The 13,891-nt window shown below is 44.8% G+C and overlaps 4 protein-coding genes across 6 annotated transcripts in view; 2 read left to right on the top strand and 2 right to left on the bottom strand.

Annotated features, from left to right (window-relative positions):
- The first annotated feature begins 1,720 nt into the window (after window positions 1–1,720).
- LOC113213246 (uncharacterized) lies at window positions 1,721–3,206 on the top strand. Its single transcript, XM_026432254.2, has 2 exons — window positions 1,721–1,877; window positions 2,753–3,206. The coding sequence occupies exons 1-2, from the start codon at window positions 1,863–1,865 to the stop codon at window positions 2,999–3,001; spliced, it is 264 nt and encodes an 87-aa protein (XP_026288039.1). The 5' UTR covers window positions 1,721–1,862; the 3' UTR covers window positions 3,002–3,206.
- A 498-nt stretch (window positions 3,207–3,704) lies between these two features.
- On the bottom strand, window positions 3,705–6,305 carry LOC113213579 (UBX domain-containing protein 6). Its single transcript, XM_026432687.2, has 7 exons — window positions 6,073–6,305; window positions 5,807–5,976; window positions 5,599–5,726; window positions 5,276–5,521; window positions 5,037–5,194; window positions 4,829–4,958; window positions 3,705–4,743 (listed from the first exon to the last, which is right to left on the bottom strand). Exons 1-7 carry the CDS (start codon window positions 6,303–6,305, stop codon window positions 4,483–4,485), a joined length of 1,326 nt encoding a protein of 441 aa, XP_026288472.1. The 3' UTR covers window positions 3,705–4,482.
- LOC113213585 (uncharacterized) lies at window positions 6,298–7,009 on the bottom strand. Its single transcript, XM_026432698.2, has 2 exons — window positions 6,548–7,009; window positions 6,298–6,446 (listed from the first exon to the last, which is right to left on the bottom strand). Exons 1-2 carry the CDS (start codon window positions 6,843–6,845, stop codon window positions 6,367–6,369), a joined length of 378 nt encoding a protein of 125 aa, XP_026288483.1. The 5' UTR covers window positions 6,846–7,009; the 3' UTR covers window positions 6,298–6,366.
- Window positions 7,010–7,193: 184 nt separating this feature from the next.
- LOC113213322 (uncharacterized) overlaps window positions 7,194–13,891 on the top strand; it is a 23,264-nt gene continuing 16,566 nt past the window's right edge. The window contains exons 1-13 of one of the 3 annotated variants that reach the window (XM_052266381.1): window positions 7,194–7,343; window positions 7,589–7,752; window positions 7,828–8,531; window positions 8,615–8,727; window positions 8,808–8,921; window positions 9,030–9,183; window positions 9,267–9,533; window positions 9,622–9,901; window positions 9,986–10,142; window positions 10,224–10,385; window positions 10,467–11,030; window positions 11,119–11,232; window positions 12,299–12,478. In XM_052266381.1, coding sequence (XP_052122341.1) covers window positions 7,618–7,752; window positions 7,828–8,531; window positions 8,615–8,727; window positions 8,808–8,921; window positions 9,030–9,183; window positions 9,267–9,533; window positions 9,622–9,901; window positions 9,986–10,142; window positions 10,224–10,385; window positions 10,467–11,030; window positions 11,119–11,232; window positions 12,299–12,363 — 2,829 coding nt within the window. In that variant the 5' untranslated portion in view covers window positions 7,194–7,343; window positions 7,589–7,617 and the 3' untranslated portion in view covers window positions 12,364–12,478. Of the gene's footprint in view, window positions 7,344–7,588; window positions 7,753–7,827; window positions 8,532–8,614; window positions 8,728–8,807; window positions 8,922–9,029; window positions 9,184–9,266; window positions 9,534–9,621; window positions 9,902–9,985; window positions 10,143–10,223; window positions 10,386–10,466; window positions 11,031–11,118; window positions 11,889–12,298; window positions 12,479–13,891 lie in introns of those variants that run through there. The other 2 variants (XM_026432346.2, XM_052266382.1) reach the window with 2 other exon arrangements.

Here is a 13,891-nt window from a genome sequence, read left to right as displayed (position 1 = left end):
GGCGGGGCGGGGCGGTCGCTAGTCGCTAGACGCTAGGTAGGCCCACACGATGGCATGGCAGAACGCCACGACGGCACGACTCCTCTGCCAAGCTGCCGCGAGCGCTAATCTCGCGTCTCGTCGGGGCTGCCCCAGGGTTGCCCCTCATGGGCTGCTGGGCAGCGGCGGGAGGCACTTGCCCGCCCGCGTGGCCCGCGTCCGCGAAATCCGCGGGAGGAGCATCGAGTGCGCGTGCCCCGCCGCCGCCTCTGGACCAGGACCAGCGCGCCGGTGGGCCGTGCCGTGCCGTGCCCCGGCGGCCGCACCACTTATCCCACAGGCCGCGGGAGCAGCGCGTTTGGCGGCCACGGCGGGGCACGGCGGGGCACTGGGTCGGGCAGGGCAGGAACACAATCAGCAGACTCCCGGTACACCTCGGCAGCGTGAAAGACGACGGCGGTGTGCAGGCGGCGGGGGCGGGGGCACTTTGTACCACCAAAACCTGAACAAAGCGCGTCTATGATGTGCGACGTACTGGCGTGTATTCATGAATGGCAGGCACAGTCTGTACTTGTGTGTACACGTCTTGATTATGTGAGTGCACTGTGCGAGCCGAGAGTGGGAGAAGAAAACAATGATCTAGATGATGGTGACGATGATGAGTGGAGTGTTGGAGAGAGGCGCAAGGGAGGGATTTGGGGGGGGGGGGGACAATCAACTCGACCTTCACATTGCAAAAAGGGCTGGGCTGACTGACCCCTTGCTCGGTGTGTTACGAAAAAATGAAGGAATAAAGCGTGCGCCCCAAATCGAATGTGTTTTGTAAACAGTCTATCTGCCAAAATCATCCGCTAACATAGGGCAAGCGGCAAGGCATGGCATGTCCAGTCGTCCCTCAGAATTTATCGCAATTGCTTGACGTAAATCTACAGGCAAGGCAACATTTGCTTTCCAGAGAGCAAACAAGAGGAATATTTTGAGCCTAATGTGTAGCCCCTACGACTACGACTCAACCTTAATTTTCGGCAACGAACCTCCTGGATTTCCCAAATCTATTACCGAAGTATGGGGAAGGGGCCCAGGAAAATTAGGCTTTCCTGGGTAAACAAACACGGCTTCGAAAAGGAGCAGGATCGTCTTACGTAATTCTGAGCTCTGTAAAAGAAGACACGCCATTCTTCGGTTCGATCGTGCGAACTCGGAAAGGCGGAGCGATCAAATCTGTTGCTAATTGCGCCGACTTATCACGTCTTGATCTCCTCGTTCCTACTTTTCTCTAAGTGACAGCCAGACGTGTTTGTGGCCAAGTGTCCATACATCCGATACCTGCCCCCCCCCCCATCCCCTTTCCGCACTGACCACACATCGGGGTCTCCAGCCCCAAGGTCCGGCTGGCAGGGGGTGGGGGTGGGGTTGGGGGCAGTGGGTCCTTGGGCCACCTATATACAGGGGTTTTGTATCGAAATTGCCAACCCTTCCAGGCGGCTCACGAGGGCCAACACCGAGAACACTTACCCCTTGAAATCACACAAAGGAGCCGGCGCTCCATGGTGACGTGACGCTACCATGTTTTGCTCGTGAATAGTTTGGACGATTATTGTGCCTCTCCCTCCAGCCCCCCGCTCCCCGCTCCCGCTTCCAGCGTCCCCAAATCCTCGGCGGCCACGGCGGAGGCGCGGGCGGGATCGGGATCCCCCCTCTGGGAGCCCGCGGAGATCCGGCGGGGCCCTCCGGGCGTGCTTGGAGGCGTGCCGCCCGCCGCGGGGCCGGGCGGGGCGAGGCGAGGAAGCCGCACGACGGAAGCGGCCGTCTACTGATCGTATAAAAGAGACGGCTCTGGTCCAGGTCGACACAGAGCGAAGCAAATCACTCATCACAGCAACATGTCTCGAGTCCTGGTGAGTACCACACACATGATCGTGCAGACCGCCTAGTTCCCCCTCCTGGATATGAGGGCCGAAAGTCACCGAAATGCGAGCAGTCGTCTCTCGACCAATTATAAACTGGGTGACAGGGCGTAGACTTGGCGCAGTGTAAAGTGCTACAGCAACTTTTTCGAAACAGATTCCAAAACGATGCAAAACTGCGTCACTCGGTTTTGTTTTCGGAAATTGTCTGTGAAAACATAGGAAAGACAGACGATGTTCGCAGAAAACGGACTTGGGCTTGTGGTAATACCAGTCAGTACCCTCTCCTATAATTAAATTATGTGCCGTTGCCAGTGTCTTGTGAGTGCGGGGTGTGAAAAGGGAAGCCTATCGAGTCAAGCCAGGTTGTGTAACACCTGCTAGAGGGGAGCCCCCATGCAAGCTGCAAGCTTCGGCTTCGCCGCTGCTGGTAGACCTGGCAGACGCCCACGGTTGAAGGGCCCAAATTACTTTCGTTCGGCTAAATTTGGGCGTCAGATGTCCCGCGTCCCGCAGGAACCCTAAAAGTGCCCCCGCAATGAACGTTCCCCGCGAGGCGAGGACAGTTAGTCTGCACCCCCGCACGCAAAAGTTTTCTGATTTCGCCATCACACGCTACTGAAGCGCCTGCAACGCTCTGGGTAGGCCGACCCGTCAAGCAGCTGTGCTGAGCCGGCGGCCCGCCCCGAGAGCCCTCAGGCCTGCTGCTGCCGCTACCGAGGGGCTCGGGCGGTGAAACGTTGGCACGTTGGAACGCTCGGCGCGTAACGTTCCCCTCCCTCGCGTCACCACCAGTGAGCCGTGCGATGCCTTCTCGTGTGACTTCGGCATTCTGTTCACACCCCGTGTCTTTATTCCTGTTGCAGATCGTGTGCGCCGTTTTGGCCTGCTTCTTGGCGGTCGCCTACGCCCAGTGGGGCATGGGTGGTAATATGGGTGGCATGGGCCGAGGCATGGGCGGCCAGGGCGGCTATGGAGGCCAGGGCATGGGTCGACAGGGTATGGGAGGATACAACGGCATGGGCCAGGGTATGGGTATGGGTCGACCTGGTATGCAGGGAGGCGGCTACGGCGGCATGAACGGCATGTACGGCATGGGCGGCATGGGGCGCTAGAGATAGCGGGGCATCATGGACTGGATGCGCCAAGCACCCTCCCGCAGCAGAAGCCCACCTCCAGCCAACTCCACGCAACTTGACTGAACAACTCGATTCAACCGTCTCGCTGCGAAGTGCTTGACTGAACCGTCCTATTTGACCCCCATGTCTTTGTTCATCCACCCTACACTCCGAAATAAAATGTTTTATAAAACCCAGAGAATTTTGTTTTTTTATTCATGAAAGTGAGTGATGATGAGTGTTCCGAGTCCAGCCAAGTCGAGGCAGCGCGGGGAGGCACTGGCGCAAGATGACCAAGATGACACAGGAGCGTCAGTTGGGTTGCCTATCTTCCCGGACTACACCAACAACAGCTTAAAACGTCAGCATTCTAGCCCCTACGCCCTCCCCCCCACACGCACACATAAGAGCTGTCTTCAAAGTACAGTGATTTTGTTTTGTGTTCAAACGATGGACGATATCACATACCGGAACGATATTTTTTTAACAGTTTAGATGAGATCGTGAGGTCACACCTGCCGTGCCGCCCAGGCCAGGCCGACGGAAGAAGAAATTGCCGAGCCGATCCTCGCGCTCATCGTATGGTAATGACTGGGTCCCGTGACGACGGAGGATGGAGACCAGCCGAGCGTCAACATCAACAGCCTGATCGGCGGCGGCGGCCAGGGGAGGAGGGGCATCGCATAGAACAGTCATCGCGCAAGTTGTCGTCAAATATTTATTTATTTTCAAAACCAATCTAGCCTAAGCGTGTACAAGTACTTAATAGTTGATTTCTTCAGTTCATTAGCTGCTACATGCAAGCAAAATATGATGAAATTATAGCAAAAATCTAAGAAAGGACATTACTTTTAGGAGGCAAATGGCCAAAGACTAAGTAGTTGATAATAAAGGAATGAAGCAAAATTAATGTGCTACTCAAATTATTACTTTTATTTTCCTTGATAAAAAAGTTGTCTACCAAGGATACACAAGAGTAGAATTAAAAAGTTTAAAACAAATCAGAGCAGTTCCCATTGAACATGTGCATGTAACACAATACAGACAGATGACCAAAAAATGCTGAGGATTGGCACTGAGACTTCCCTAATCCCATATATTATTATTTTCAAGTGTGCATTAGAAAATTTGATGAAGGTTTGTAAATGCAAAAATGAAGATTATGCTCTTAAAATTGACACAAAAATTAACGTTCTTCTGGAAACCTCACATCAATTGTATCAGACTTTTAAAACAAAAATTAATTGTGGACTATTACAAACAAACAAAAATATCACAAATTTGATGATAAGACAAAGTCGACAACAGTAGTAACTGCTTTGCTAAATAGCTAGATTTTTCAAAAACAATAAGTTATACCCTGAAAACTAGATGCAACATATCTTGACTGACCCATAACAAATCATTTAAAATACATTTCAGTATAATAAATACATAAGACAACAGGCACTGGGACTGAAAAATAAAAAGAAGACAAGTCAACTGACTGGTTGCACAAGTACCATAACTTCTCCCTTCAAGTACATTTTGTTTCTGTCCGAAGGGCCTTCAGAATCAGCTGAGAAGATAAGAATAGTTGCAGGAACTAGCCGAAGATCAACTAAAGAACTCTGCTCATCCTCAGTAGTTAGCTTGTGGCCAGTAGGTGTTGTAAGCCAGAAATTCAAATTTTCATCTTCTATATTCTCACGGACAAAACTTACAATATTTTCAACTTTTTCATGCACTCCAAATGTACCCTGAGAAAAATAAACCAATTTAGAGTGTGCAATCTTAAGCACTAAATTTCTATATCCGTTCCTTTTTAGTAATGCTACAACTCACCTGAAGCAATATACCATCAGGGAATCGAACTCTTATCAGAGCAAACCGATATTTTCTCATTTCTCTCAGTTCTTCTTTCTCTCTCATAGCTTTGGTTCTCAACATCATACTACGCTCAATACCTTCTGACCTATTGAAAGACGCATTTAACAAAAGTGAGATGCTTTTTCAAACTACAGTTTTAATTCACACAACAAATTTTAATTACCTAATCTGTTGCTCTCTCTTCAATTCCTCAGCGCTTATATTGAAGAAAACAGGGGGCAGTTCAACACGTTTGGATGCTTGTGAGGGATAGAGCACTTGTAGATTGCGATCAAGCTCTAATTGTACAGGTTCAGCACTTCCCAAAGCATCATAAAGCATCTGCACATTTTTACAAGGTTTACAAATTGTTTTAAGAACAACAGGTATGTAAGTTTGTAAATTTCACTATGAAACACAAACCTGCAAGTTTTCTAAGGTCTCTGGTGTTGCCTCATAAAAAACATAAAATGTTTCCTCTGTATCGTTTACAGGTAGTGTCTGTTTCTCAAACCCAGCAGCCTCAAGGAATTCAGTGGTACCTTCCAAAGGTGCTACCTTTTCTTGGAAAACTCTGTTATTTAACTTAATACGTCGATACTTTTCTTCATCAGGATTTTGAATAATATTATCCATGTATTTTTGAAGCGTTTGTACACAGTTGCTGACCTATTGACAATTTTAGAGTTACTTAAACACTGTAATTTTAGAAACGCTCAAATCAGTGCTATTGAGTTCATCCTCACCTTTTCTCTTCCTTTGTTGCAAGAGTGAATAATAAGGCAAGCGGTAAGACCCTTTTCTGACTCAAGATTTTCAAACAAAAATTCTCGAATCTTTGCTTGCCAATCATCTTTGGAAAGAACTTCGTCGCCTAAGAAAAGGAAGTGAGTATAGCTAGATTCTTCATTTAGTTGGATCTCACTAGCACAAAGAAAATCAGTAATAGCTTACTTATCAAGGGACAGCGGAAGTATACTCCTTGAACAGCCAAAAGTGGACTCGCTTCTAACTCAACTGGAGTTTGTGACTTAATTGATTGCTGGGAGGACTCAGGGGTCAGTGCTGCTTTCTTCTCAGCCTCCATTTCTCGACGGACCTGAGATTGTATTGCTGCTAATGATCTATGACATAAAATTCAACAGTTTCAATAAAACTGTGCAATATGGTAACCCTCTAAAAAATTATCTGATGCAGCATGTCTGAATTAAAACACTAACGTTTGAAAGGCTGCTTGGTCAGGGCGCTTCCCTACATTAAGCCTTGCCATTGCAGCAGCAGCTGCCTGACGGGCTTCATCAGACATTGGACCACGAGGGGCACTTGGAGCAGAATTAGCCACAGGCAATGATCTTGAAGATGAGTCATCTGTTAGCTTGCGTCCAGGACCAGCCATCTTAAATTTAGCTTCCACTTTCTTCTTTTTAAAGAAATTCTTAATTTTATCTGCCATTTTGAGTTTGAGTTTTTTCTACCAGTTTAAAATCAAAGACTATTTAAACTTGCAGCTGCACTCAAACTCTTGGGGAGTGTTCCTTCGGTAAGTTTAGACGAGAGACACTCTTTTTCAAGTCCTCAATTATTTTTGGAGTAACTGCAAAAAAAAAAAAAAAATAATAATTACAAAAAACGTAATGTTGACAGTTAAACTTTAAGTTCCCTTGCAAATACTCAAGACTGAAAAACACTTTTTACCTGGTTTCATAAAAGTTTCGTATATATTTTTCCCATACACCTTCCAAGCAATACAAATGGACACAAGATTGAAGGCAAGAATAAACAGGAAGACTTTCAGCAGAACAACTTGAAAGTCGTCGTACGAAAACAACGCTTGCCAGTTCAACAGGGGTAGAGCCGAAAGATCAGAGCACCCTTCGGTGACGTTTGAGGTTAAGCCAATTGCGTAGAGTACTGTGTTAGAAACGCTTGACAAAAGGGAGTTCATAAGCACAACAGATGTGTTGAAAAGACTCTCTTCTGTGAAAGTTGACATTACACAAGCTGGGATAATACAAAGTCACACATTGGTAAAAATTAAAATTAGAAGTTGATTTTGAAAGGACAAGAAAGAAATCAGCTGATGTCGGTTTAAAGTATGTGTTCAGTCATCAACAAACACCCGCTCCGTTCCGTTCCGTTCCGTTGTGCGGCGACCACAAGGTGTCAGAGCCGCCAACCCAAGTATTTGAACCATATTTTTAAATTTGCATGATTCGGAGTAATTAAGATGAGTTTGAAGGTGTTACTATAATAACGACAGAATTTTATGATTTGAAGGAGAATAAGAGTGCATGTAGACTGACAAAAAGCCATACTTTTTCAGTTCAGGAGTTGGTACAAATGATGGATACGAACTTGTTTGCAAGTCGTAACATGTGTACGGAGAATCTTGAAAACATAGAAATGTGTAAAAATGTTTGTTTTCGTTGTGTTTTGTGTGTCTTTTTCTATTTTTCTTTCACTATGAAGTGTACACAGAGCCGATGACACTGTAAGTTACAGTTAGTTTAACCTTTTTCGTAAATAAATTACTGTAAAACTTGTGATTGTGTGGTACTACTCTCATGTTTCATTGACTTTAAATAGTAAATTGAGAAGATCAAGTATTTGTCGCTATCGTCTCCCTTCCAAATATTAATTTTTGTTATTGCGCAGAAAATATGGTCTTAGCTAGATCTTTGAATCCACATGTCTTTTAAATAAATGCCCATGTAACAACACGTTTCAAATGTCTAGGAATCTGCTGATTTTCTGAAGGAGAGGTGATGGCTTTGGAGCCACGAGTTACCTCCCAGAAGACAGCCACCATGTGTGGTCCTGTTAATGCAGACATGAATTCCGATCCATGTGCTGAAATTTCTCTGAAAGATTTTCTTGATTTCCTCTGCACTGCTTATCAGGTAAGTTAAAAACAACTCATGTTTTTGGTAAATGTCATTGCAATTTTTCTCATTCCTGAATTGATTTTTTACCAGATTGCTGAGGCTATTGAGGGTACACCAAATGATGTCAGTAATAAGGCAGGCGTAGATTGGAATCAACTTACGAAAAACCCTCTCATTACTCATCTTTTAGAATTGGAGGAACAAAGCACAACAAATGCAGCTGCCCAACCAAGCCCAGATTCTAATGGTTGTTTAGATAATGTGACTGATGATGTCATAGGCTTGAATAAAACCGTCATCAGCAATGACAAGAGAAAGAATTTCATGATGTTTCAAAGAATGCAAAGCATCTCTATTGACTGTTTGAGAAATGTTGATGAAAGTGTTGGACCCAAGATATCAATGCCATTAGAAAGAAGATTGTCTACTGGATCAGTCGCATTGGAAAATGACTTTTTGTTAAAGACTCCAATTGTTGAGAGTAATCAAATTGTGTTGCCGGTTTCCCCTCAGCCACCACCTCAGCCTGTCACAGTGGATACTCTTATAAAGAAAAAATTAAATGATGTACTTGAAGAAGGGATTTTGGATTCAGTGCTGCCATACTTGGTGCCAAAACCTTTAGTTTCATCTAATATGTCGACAATTCCAACAATTATTAGTAAAAGTTCCTCATCAAGCATTGAAAATAGAAAAGGTTTGTCTCCTCAAGATGGTCAAGCAAACGAGCATGGTGAAAAATTAAGGACACGCACTTTGACAACAACTCCCTCTGTAGATGGTTCAAAACCTGAGTAAGTATTTAAATACTTCAGATTACTATAATGACTGTTCCTATGATCATTTTTCTAACTTTTCTTGACTTGTTTCTTTCAAGTTTGGAAGTTGAAATTCATGTTTGTGATGAAGTTAAAAACTTAAAGAAAGATTTCCGTTGCCCTCAAAAACTACTTGTGTCAAAAATGGGCTATTTTGCTGAAGTTACTACAGGTAAATTATCTATACCTCCTTTACGATTAATAAAACTTCACTGCACATGTAGTAATTAATTGTAATTTTTCTCTCTGCAGGTCAGAAGTTAGAGGACATGGATATATCAGTTCACTGTGATCTCAACATTTTTGATTGGCTCATGAGATGGGTCAAAAAAGATTTAAATCCTCATGAAAGTCCTCCCACTTTAGGTTTGTTAGGTCAAATCTTTATTGTAGTTGCAGTCCTTTCTTCCTCAGCATTTTTTAAAAACAAAAACTTAAAATATCAAAATTTTAATAATTGTACCGGTATTTCAGATGCAAGTAACGTAGTTCCTATTCTTGTCTCTGCCGCTTTCCTCCAAATGGAGCCTTTGATGCAGGACTGTTTACGCTATTGTCACAAAAATATGAACAGTATTTTGAGGACATCCACTAACTTGGCATGTCTTAATGACAGTATTTTAACAAAGTAAGTGTTCTGTACTGTTAATGTTTTATCAGATAAGTTTGTTAAAATTCTGGTCAATTGAAGCAATTATCTATCTATTTCAGGTTAGCAAATTTGTACAGTAATAGTGATGTAGAACAGCTTCGAGACAAGAAAGATAGAGTCCAGTCAAGAATATTTTGCAAACTCATCAGCATATTAGCTGAACCAAAACCAGATGCAAGAAGAGGTCACTATGCTAGTTTAGCTGCTTTGTTTAAATGCAGCCGTTGTGGAAAACTCATTCTTCGACAGCTTGGTGGACGAATTGCTTGTAAACCAGGAAGTTCAAGACTTGATAGAAATGGTGTTTTGCATGGTAATCACTCAAGGTAAGCCTGAACTTTTAATGTCTGGAATTTTATATCCAATACTTCCAGTGCCAAGTATATTTATTTAATTCCCCTTTCTTTTTTAAAGGGAACCCAATTGGAATCTCAGTGACTACATTAAAACTCTTAGGACTGAACTTAAATCCTGGAGAAGAGTTTACTGGAGATTGTGGGGTGATTGTCATTTCCAATTTTGCTCTCTTTGTCATTCCCATTATCCAATTTACCAGAGAAACTGGTGTTTACATCATGTGGATCCACCCCAATTTTTTTCAATGGAGAACCAGAGAACTCTGTCCTATCCAATTGGTCGATATCCATGTTGTGGAGAGCGTGTATATCGTTTTGAGGTGGTGAGAAGTTCAACGGTATGTAATTTCTATTGCAATTGTGATTATTGCCGAGGATTTTTCAAATTCTACTGGTAATTTGTTCAATATCTTTTGTTGCAGGGTTGTAATTTCCGCTCCCACCAACCTCTGCTACAAACAGTTGTAGACACTGAAATAGAGAGAATATTTCAAGCACATAGCAATATTTTAACATTTGATCCACCACCTATATCATTGTCAGACAGATTAAGCAGATTAGTTGCAACGAGTTCAAGAGGTATTATGTGTGCATTAGTGCACAACTGCTAGTGTATTATGATTTTTTGAAACACAATGTAATTGAGTTTTTGTTTTTTAGATCCAGATGAGGGTAATAGCATGGGTCCTGGAGGCCAAAACAGAAGTAAAGATCGTGACATTCATTGGTGGGATGGCTTGGAGTTGGCTCCAGCAAGAACTAAGCACGGGCTATTGGGCAGAGTCTGGGACAGCTATCAACAAAGACTTACTCGTGCAACCAGTCAGTATATGCAACATTTATCTAGCTCTTAGATATTCCCCATAGTTTTTTAAACACATGTTTACTCTGTTTTTTTTTTAGGTCCTGTTTCTACTGACACAAGCAGCAGTGGACCACCTGCTAAAACTCCTAATGTGAAAAAGCAAATGTCTACTGTTGAAGCTTCCCCTGCAGCTACAAATGGTGCAGTCTCTGGTAGCACAGGTATTGGGAGCTCTTTGGAACATGACACCAGTTCAGAAATTTCTAGCTCTGAAAGTGAGGAAGTGTCAGAGGAAAATTCTGAGGAATCTTGCCACACACGATTCCGTCCTGTAAGACAGAGGAGGAGAAAGGCAGGAAATAGACGCACTAGAGCAACGGCAAGCAGGCCAGTAGACACAGGTCCTCAGTGGATTTCAAAGTTATCAACTAGAAATAATCAAGATAATCAAAGGGAATATGAAGAGAGGGCTGTGCGGCACATGGCAGCTTTGCTAACAAGGCGTACCAGTGGTGTGCAAGGAACTGGCACAGCTGCTGGTGGCCAGCACAGATCCAACCACCACCACCACCATGGACACCATCACCACCATGGTCACCACCACCACCATCACCATCATTCTCATCACCACAGCATGTGGAATGGGCACTACACCCCACCTGGTAAAGAAAGATGCCTTTAACTATAACAAAATGTTACAATTTTACTTATATGACAGGATTCTAACTTAATTCAAATGATTATTTTTAGGTGGCACTTATGTACGTATTGAAGCAGAGTGGAAGGAACAGCATTCTGGGTATTCAGGGTCAAATGGCCGAGGCCGTCCATCAACTTCATCTCATTCTTTGACTCGACAGAAAAGTAAGAGTAGTAGGTAAGATGCTAAAATCAGTTTAATTGGATCAGCATATTGTAAACATATTTGTTTATTGAGTATTTGGCAGGTATTGTGTGATATATTTATTGAAAGGGTGACTACAACCTATGAGTTGTTATTTGTTGTAATTTTGTTATATTCTTCTTTACTCTGTTGATTTTGTTCCTTTTTTGTTACCAAATTGTACTTTTACATTTTGTTACATTTGAGACTTTTGTAAGTGTTCTAAAATTTTTAATGATCTATACTTGTGTTAGATAGCCATGTGTTTGTTTATACTATTCAGGGTTTCTATACATTTTCATTGTTAATTTTTCTTTTTGAAGTTTTTGAAGTTTAGTTACATTCTATTTCTTACATTTATATGTTTGATAGATGGCATATAGGATTACCATACAACTAGTTTTCTAGTTACTCCACAACATTGGGTGATTTATATTACCTTATACTGTTTGTTTTTTTTGTATTAATAGTTTAATTATAATGATCTCTAAGACACTGCCCGTTTCTGAAAACAGATCTGTATAACTATCCAAGATCTTCTTTCTACCATATTTTTACTTTAATTTTTAGTTGACGTAGATGACTTTATAAAGTCATGAAATGCGTACAATAAAAATTTACAACAGCGTTTTAGAAATTACGTGCGTTGTACCGTATCAAATGTGTTTAAACTTCCGCGCGCTATCTAGAGCGGAAACGATGCTAGTGAGCTCGCAGGCGGGTTCCCACCCGGCCCGCCAGATGGAGCTGAGCTGCACCCTCGGAAGCGCACTTCTCGGCGATACCCCGCGACTTCCCCGTAAGGGAGGTGCTGGAGGAGCCAGGCCATAGGCCTGCATCCCTGCATCTGCATTCCCTGGTCAGATTTAAAAATTCAGAAAAGCACAAGCAACCCACAGAATCGCAATGTAGCATGTTATTTTATTTTAATTTTTTCAAGGGAAAAGTTGAATGGGGTAAAGAAATTTGTACTGTTGCCCTTGGTTTGCCCAAAGAAACAGTTATTAGTAAAGCCACACTCAATTTCTCAATGAAATTTTGTTCCAGAAAGTCCCGTTGGAAGAGATCACCCGTCAGCTCTTACCTGCACGCTTACTTGGTCCTGGCACTAGACACCTATTTTGCACTAGGCTTGTCCAAAGCTAGCTGAAGTCGGAGTCGGGAGTCTTGTGGGCCAGGTTTATCAGTGCTCGAGGCGAGGGGAACTCCATGCAGACTTATGACTCGGTGAGTACTGTAGATTCAGATATCCACTCCCTGTTGTCCGCCCAAACGCACGTCGGCATCTCCCCCTCCTCTCATGAGTTACAACATGTAGCAGGTACGACAACGCGACCCCCCCAAAATTTGTGACAAAACTGCAAAAATTCTTTCGTTTCGCCCGTCTTTCTCGCTCCTCGGGGCCAGCCAGTCCGTCTACTTCTATATCCCCCCCCCCTTCCCTCCCCCCGCCTCCTGTGAGAACCTTACGCCGACTGTCATGACAGCGCATAAGTCATGTCACACGCTGTCTGCCGCGACACGCCGCGCCGCGCCCGCAGGAGGATACACTCTGGAAAAGAAATGGAAGAATGCTCGCGTGGCGAACCATCAAAATACTTGTACATGAATGCATTTTGGTTTGAGAATGTGGGGTGGGGGCTTGTGATGGTCATTCCCCCGTGAAGAATAAGGTGGTCGAAACGTCTCAATTTTATCGTATGGAAAGGTTAGCGCGAAAGGCACGCTATCTGCGCGTTGCTTAGAGGGGAGCGGGGCGCTTCTTCAACTTCGACAAGGTTTTTAACGACTGCTTCATAGCGAACTGGAGCCATACCCATTTCTCGGGTCACGCAGTCAGGTCGTGTGCTACGGTGCTGGAATGTTGCTGATTGCGACGTCACCGAGGAGGCACAAGTTTCCGAATACGACGTTTCTCACCTCGGTCCTGCAGTCGTGTGTGTTGTGTGTTTGACAAATTCATATTTAACCGGTTCATTCACCTCACCTCCTCCCTCCCCTCCCTTCCCGCCCGGCTCGTCCGGTCGCGCCTCGACTCGTCTGCGCGGCACATCTGTTTCTCATAATGAGGTGCTAATTTGGCGGTGATCGGTGTTCGGGGACGTCACGGGCCGCCGTTACTCAAAGCCCTTCCCGCCGCACTGCCGTGAGTGCATGTGTGTGTGTGTATGTGTGTGTGTGCGTGCCGAGGTCACCATCACCACTGCAGCGCCCGCAGCCGCAGCAGCCCGGGCCGGGCTGCGCGGGAAAAGGAGAGGACACGAGACTGACAAATGCCGGCGCTGTCACTCTGCGTTCTGCGTCGCCGCCTCGCGCCGCCCCCCTCGCGGAAGGTACGCCCACCCCCTTCCCGTTGCCCTCCCGCCCCTCCTTTCACACCCACGCTGCGCCGCCGCCGCGCCGCCCCCGTCGCCAACCTCCTTGAGAAGGGGAGGGGCCATCGACCCGACGGCGTAGTAGTGGCTGCCCCTTTGCGCGTCCGATGAAAGTCTTAAACTTAGAGATGGCTCCTCTTAAGGTTACGCGGGAGACAATTTCGCCTCTGCGCCGCCCTATGCTGGTAATGTTAATTTCGTTCAAATATTGCCATAAAACTATGTGTGCTACAGACTTGCGGTTTTTTGCGCCTTGTAGTACTTT

This window comes from Frankliniella occidentalis, unplaced genomic scaffold (genome assembly GCF_000697945.3).
Source record: "Frankliniella occidentalis isolate FOCC.00 unplaced genomic scaffold, Focc_3.1 Scaffold38, whole genome shotgun sequence".
Taxonomy (NCBI): Eukaryota; Metazoa; Arthropoda; class Insecta; order Thysanoptera; family Thripidae; genus Frankliniella; species Frankliniella occidentalis.
Note: the sequence above shows the minus strand (reverse complement) of the source record. Positions and strands in the feature narration are given on the sequence as shown.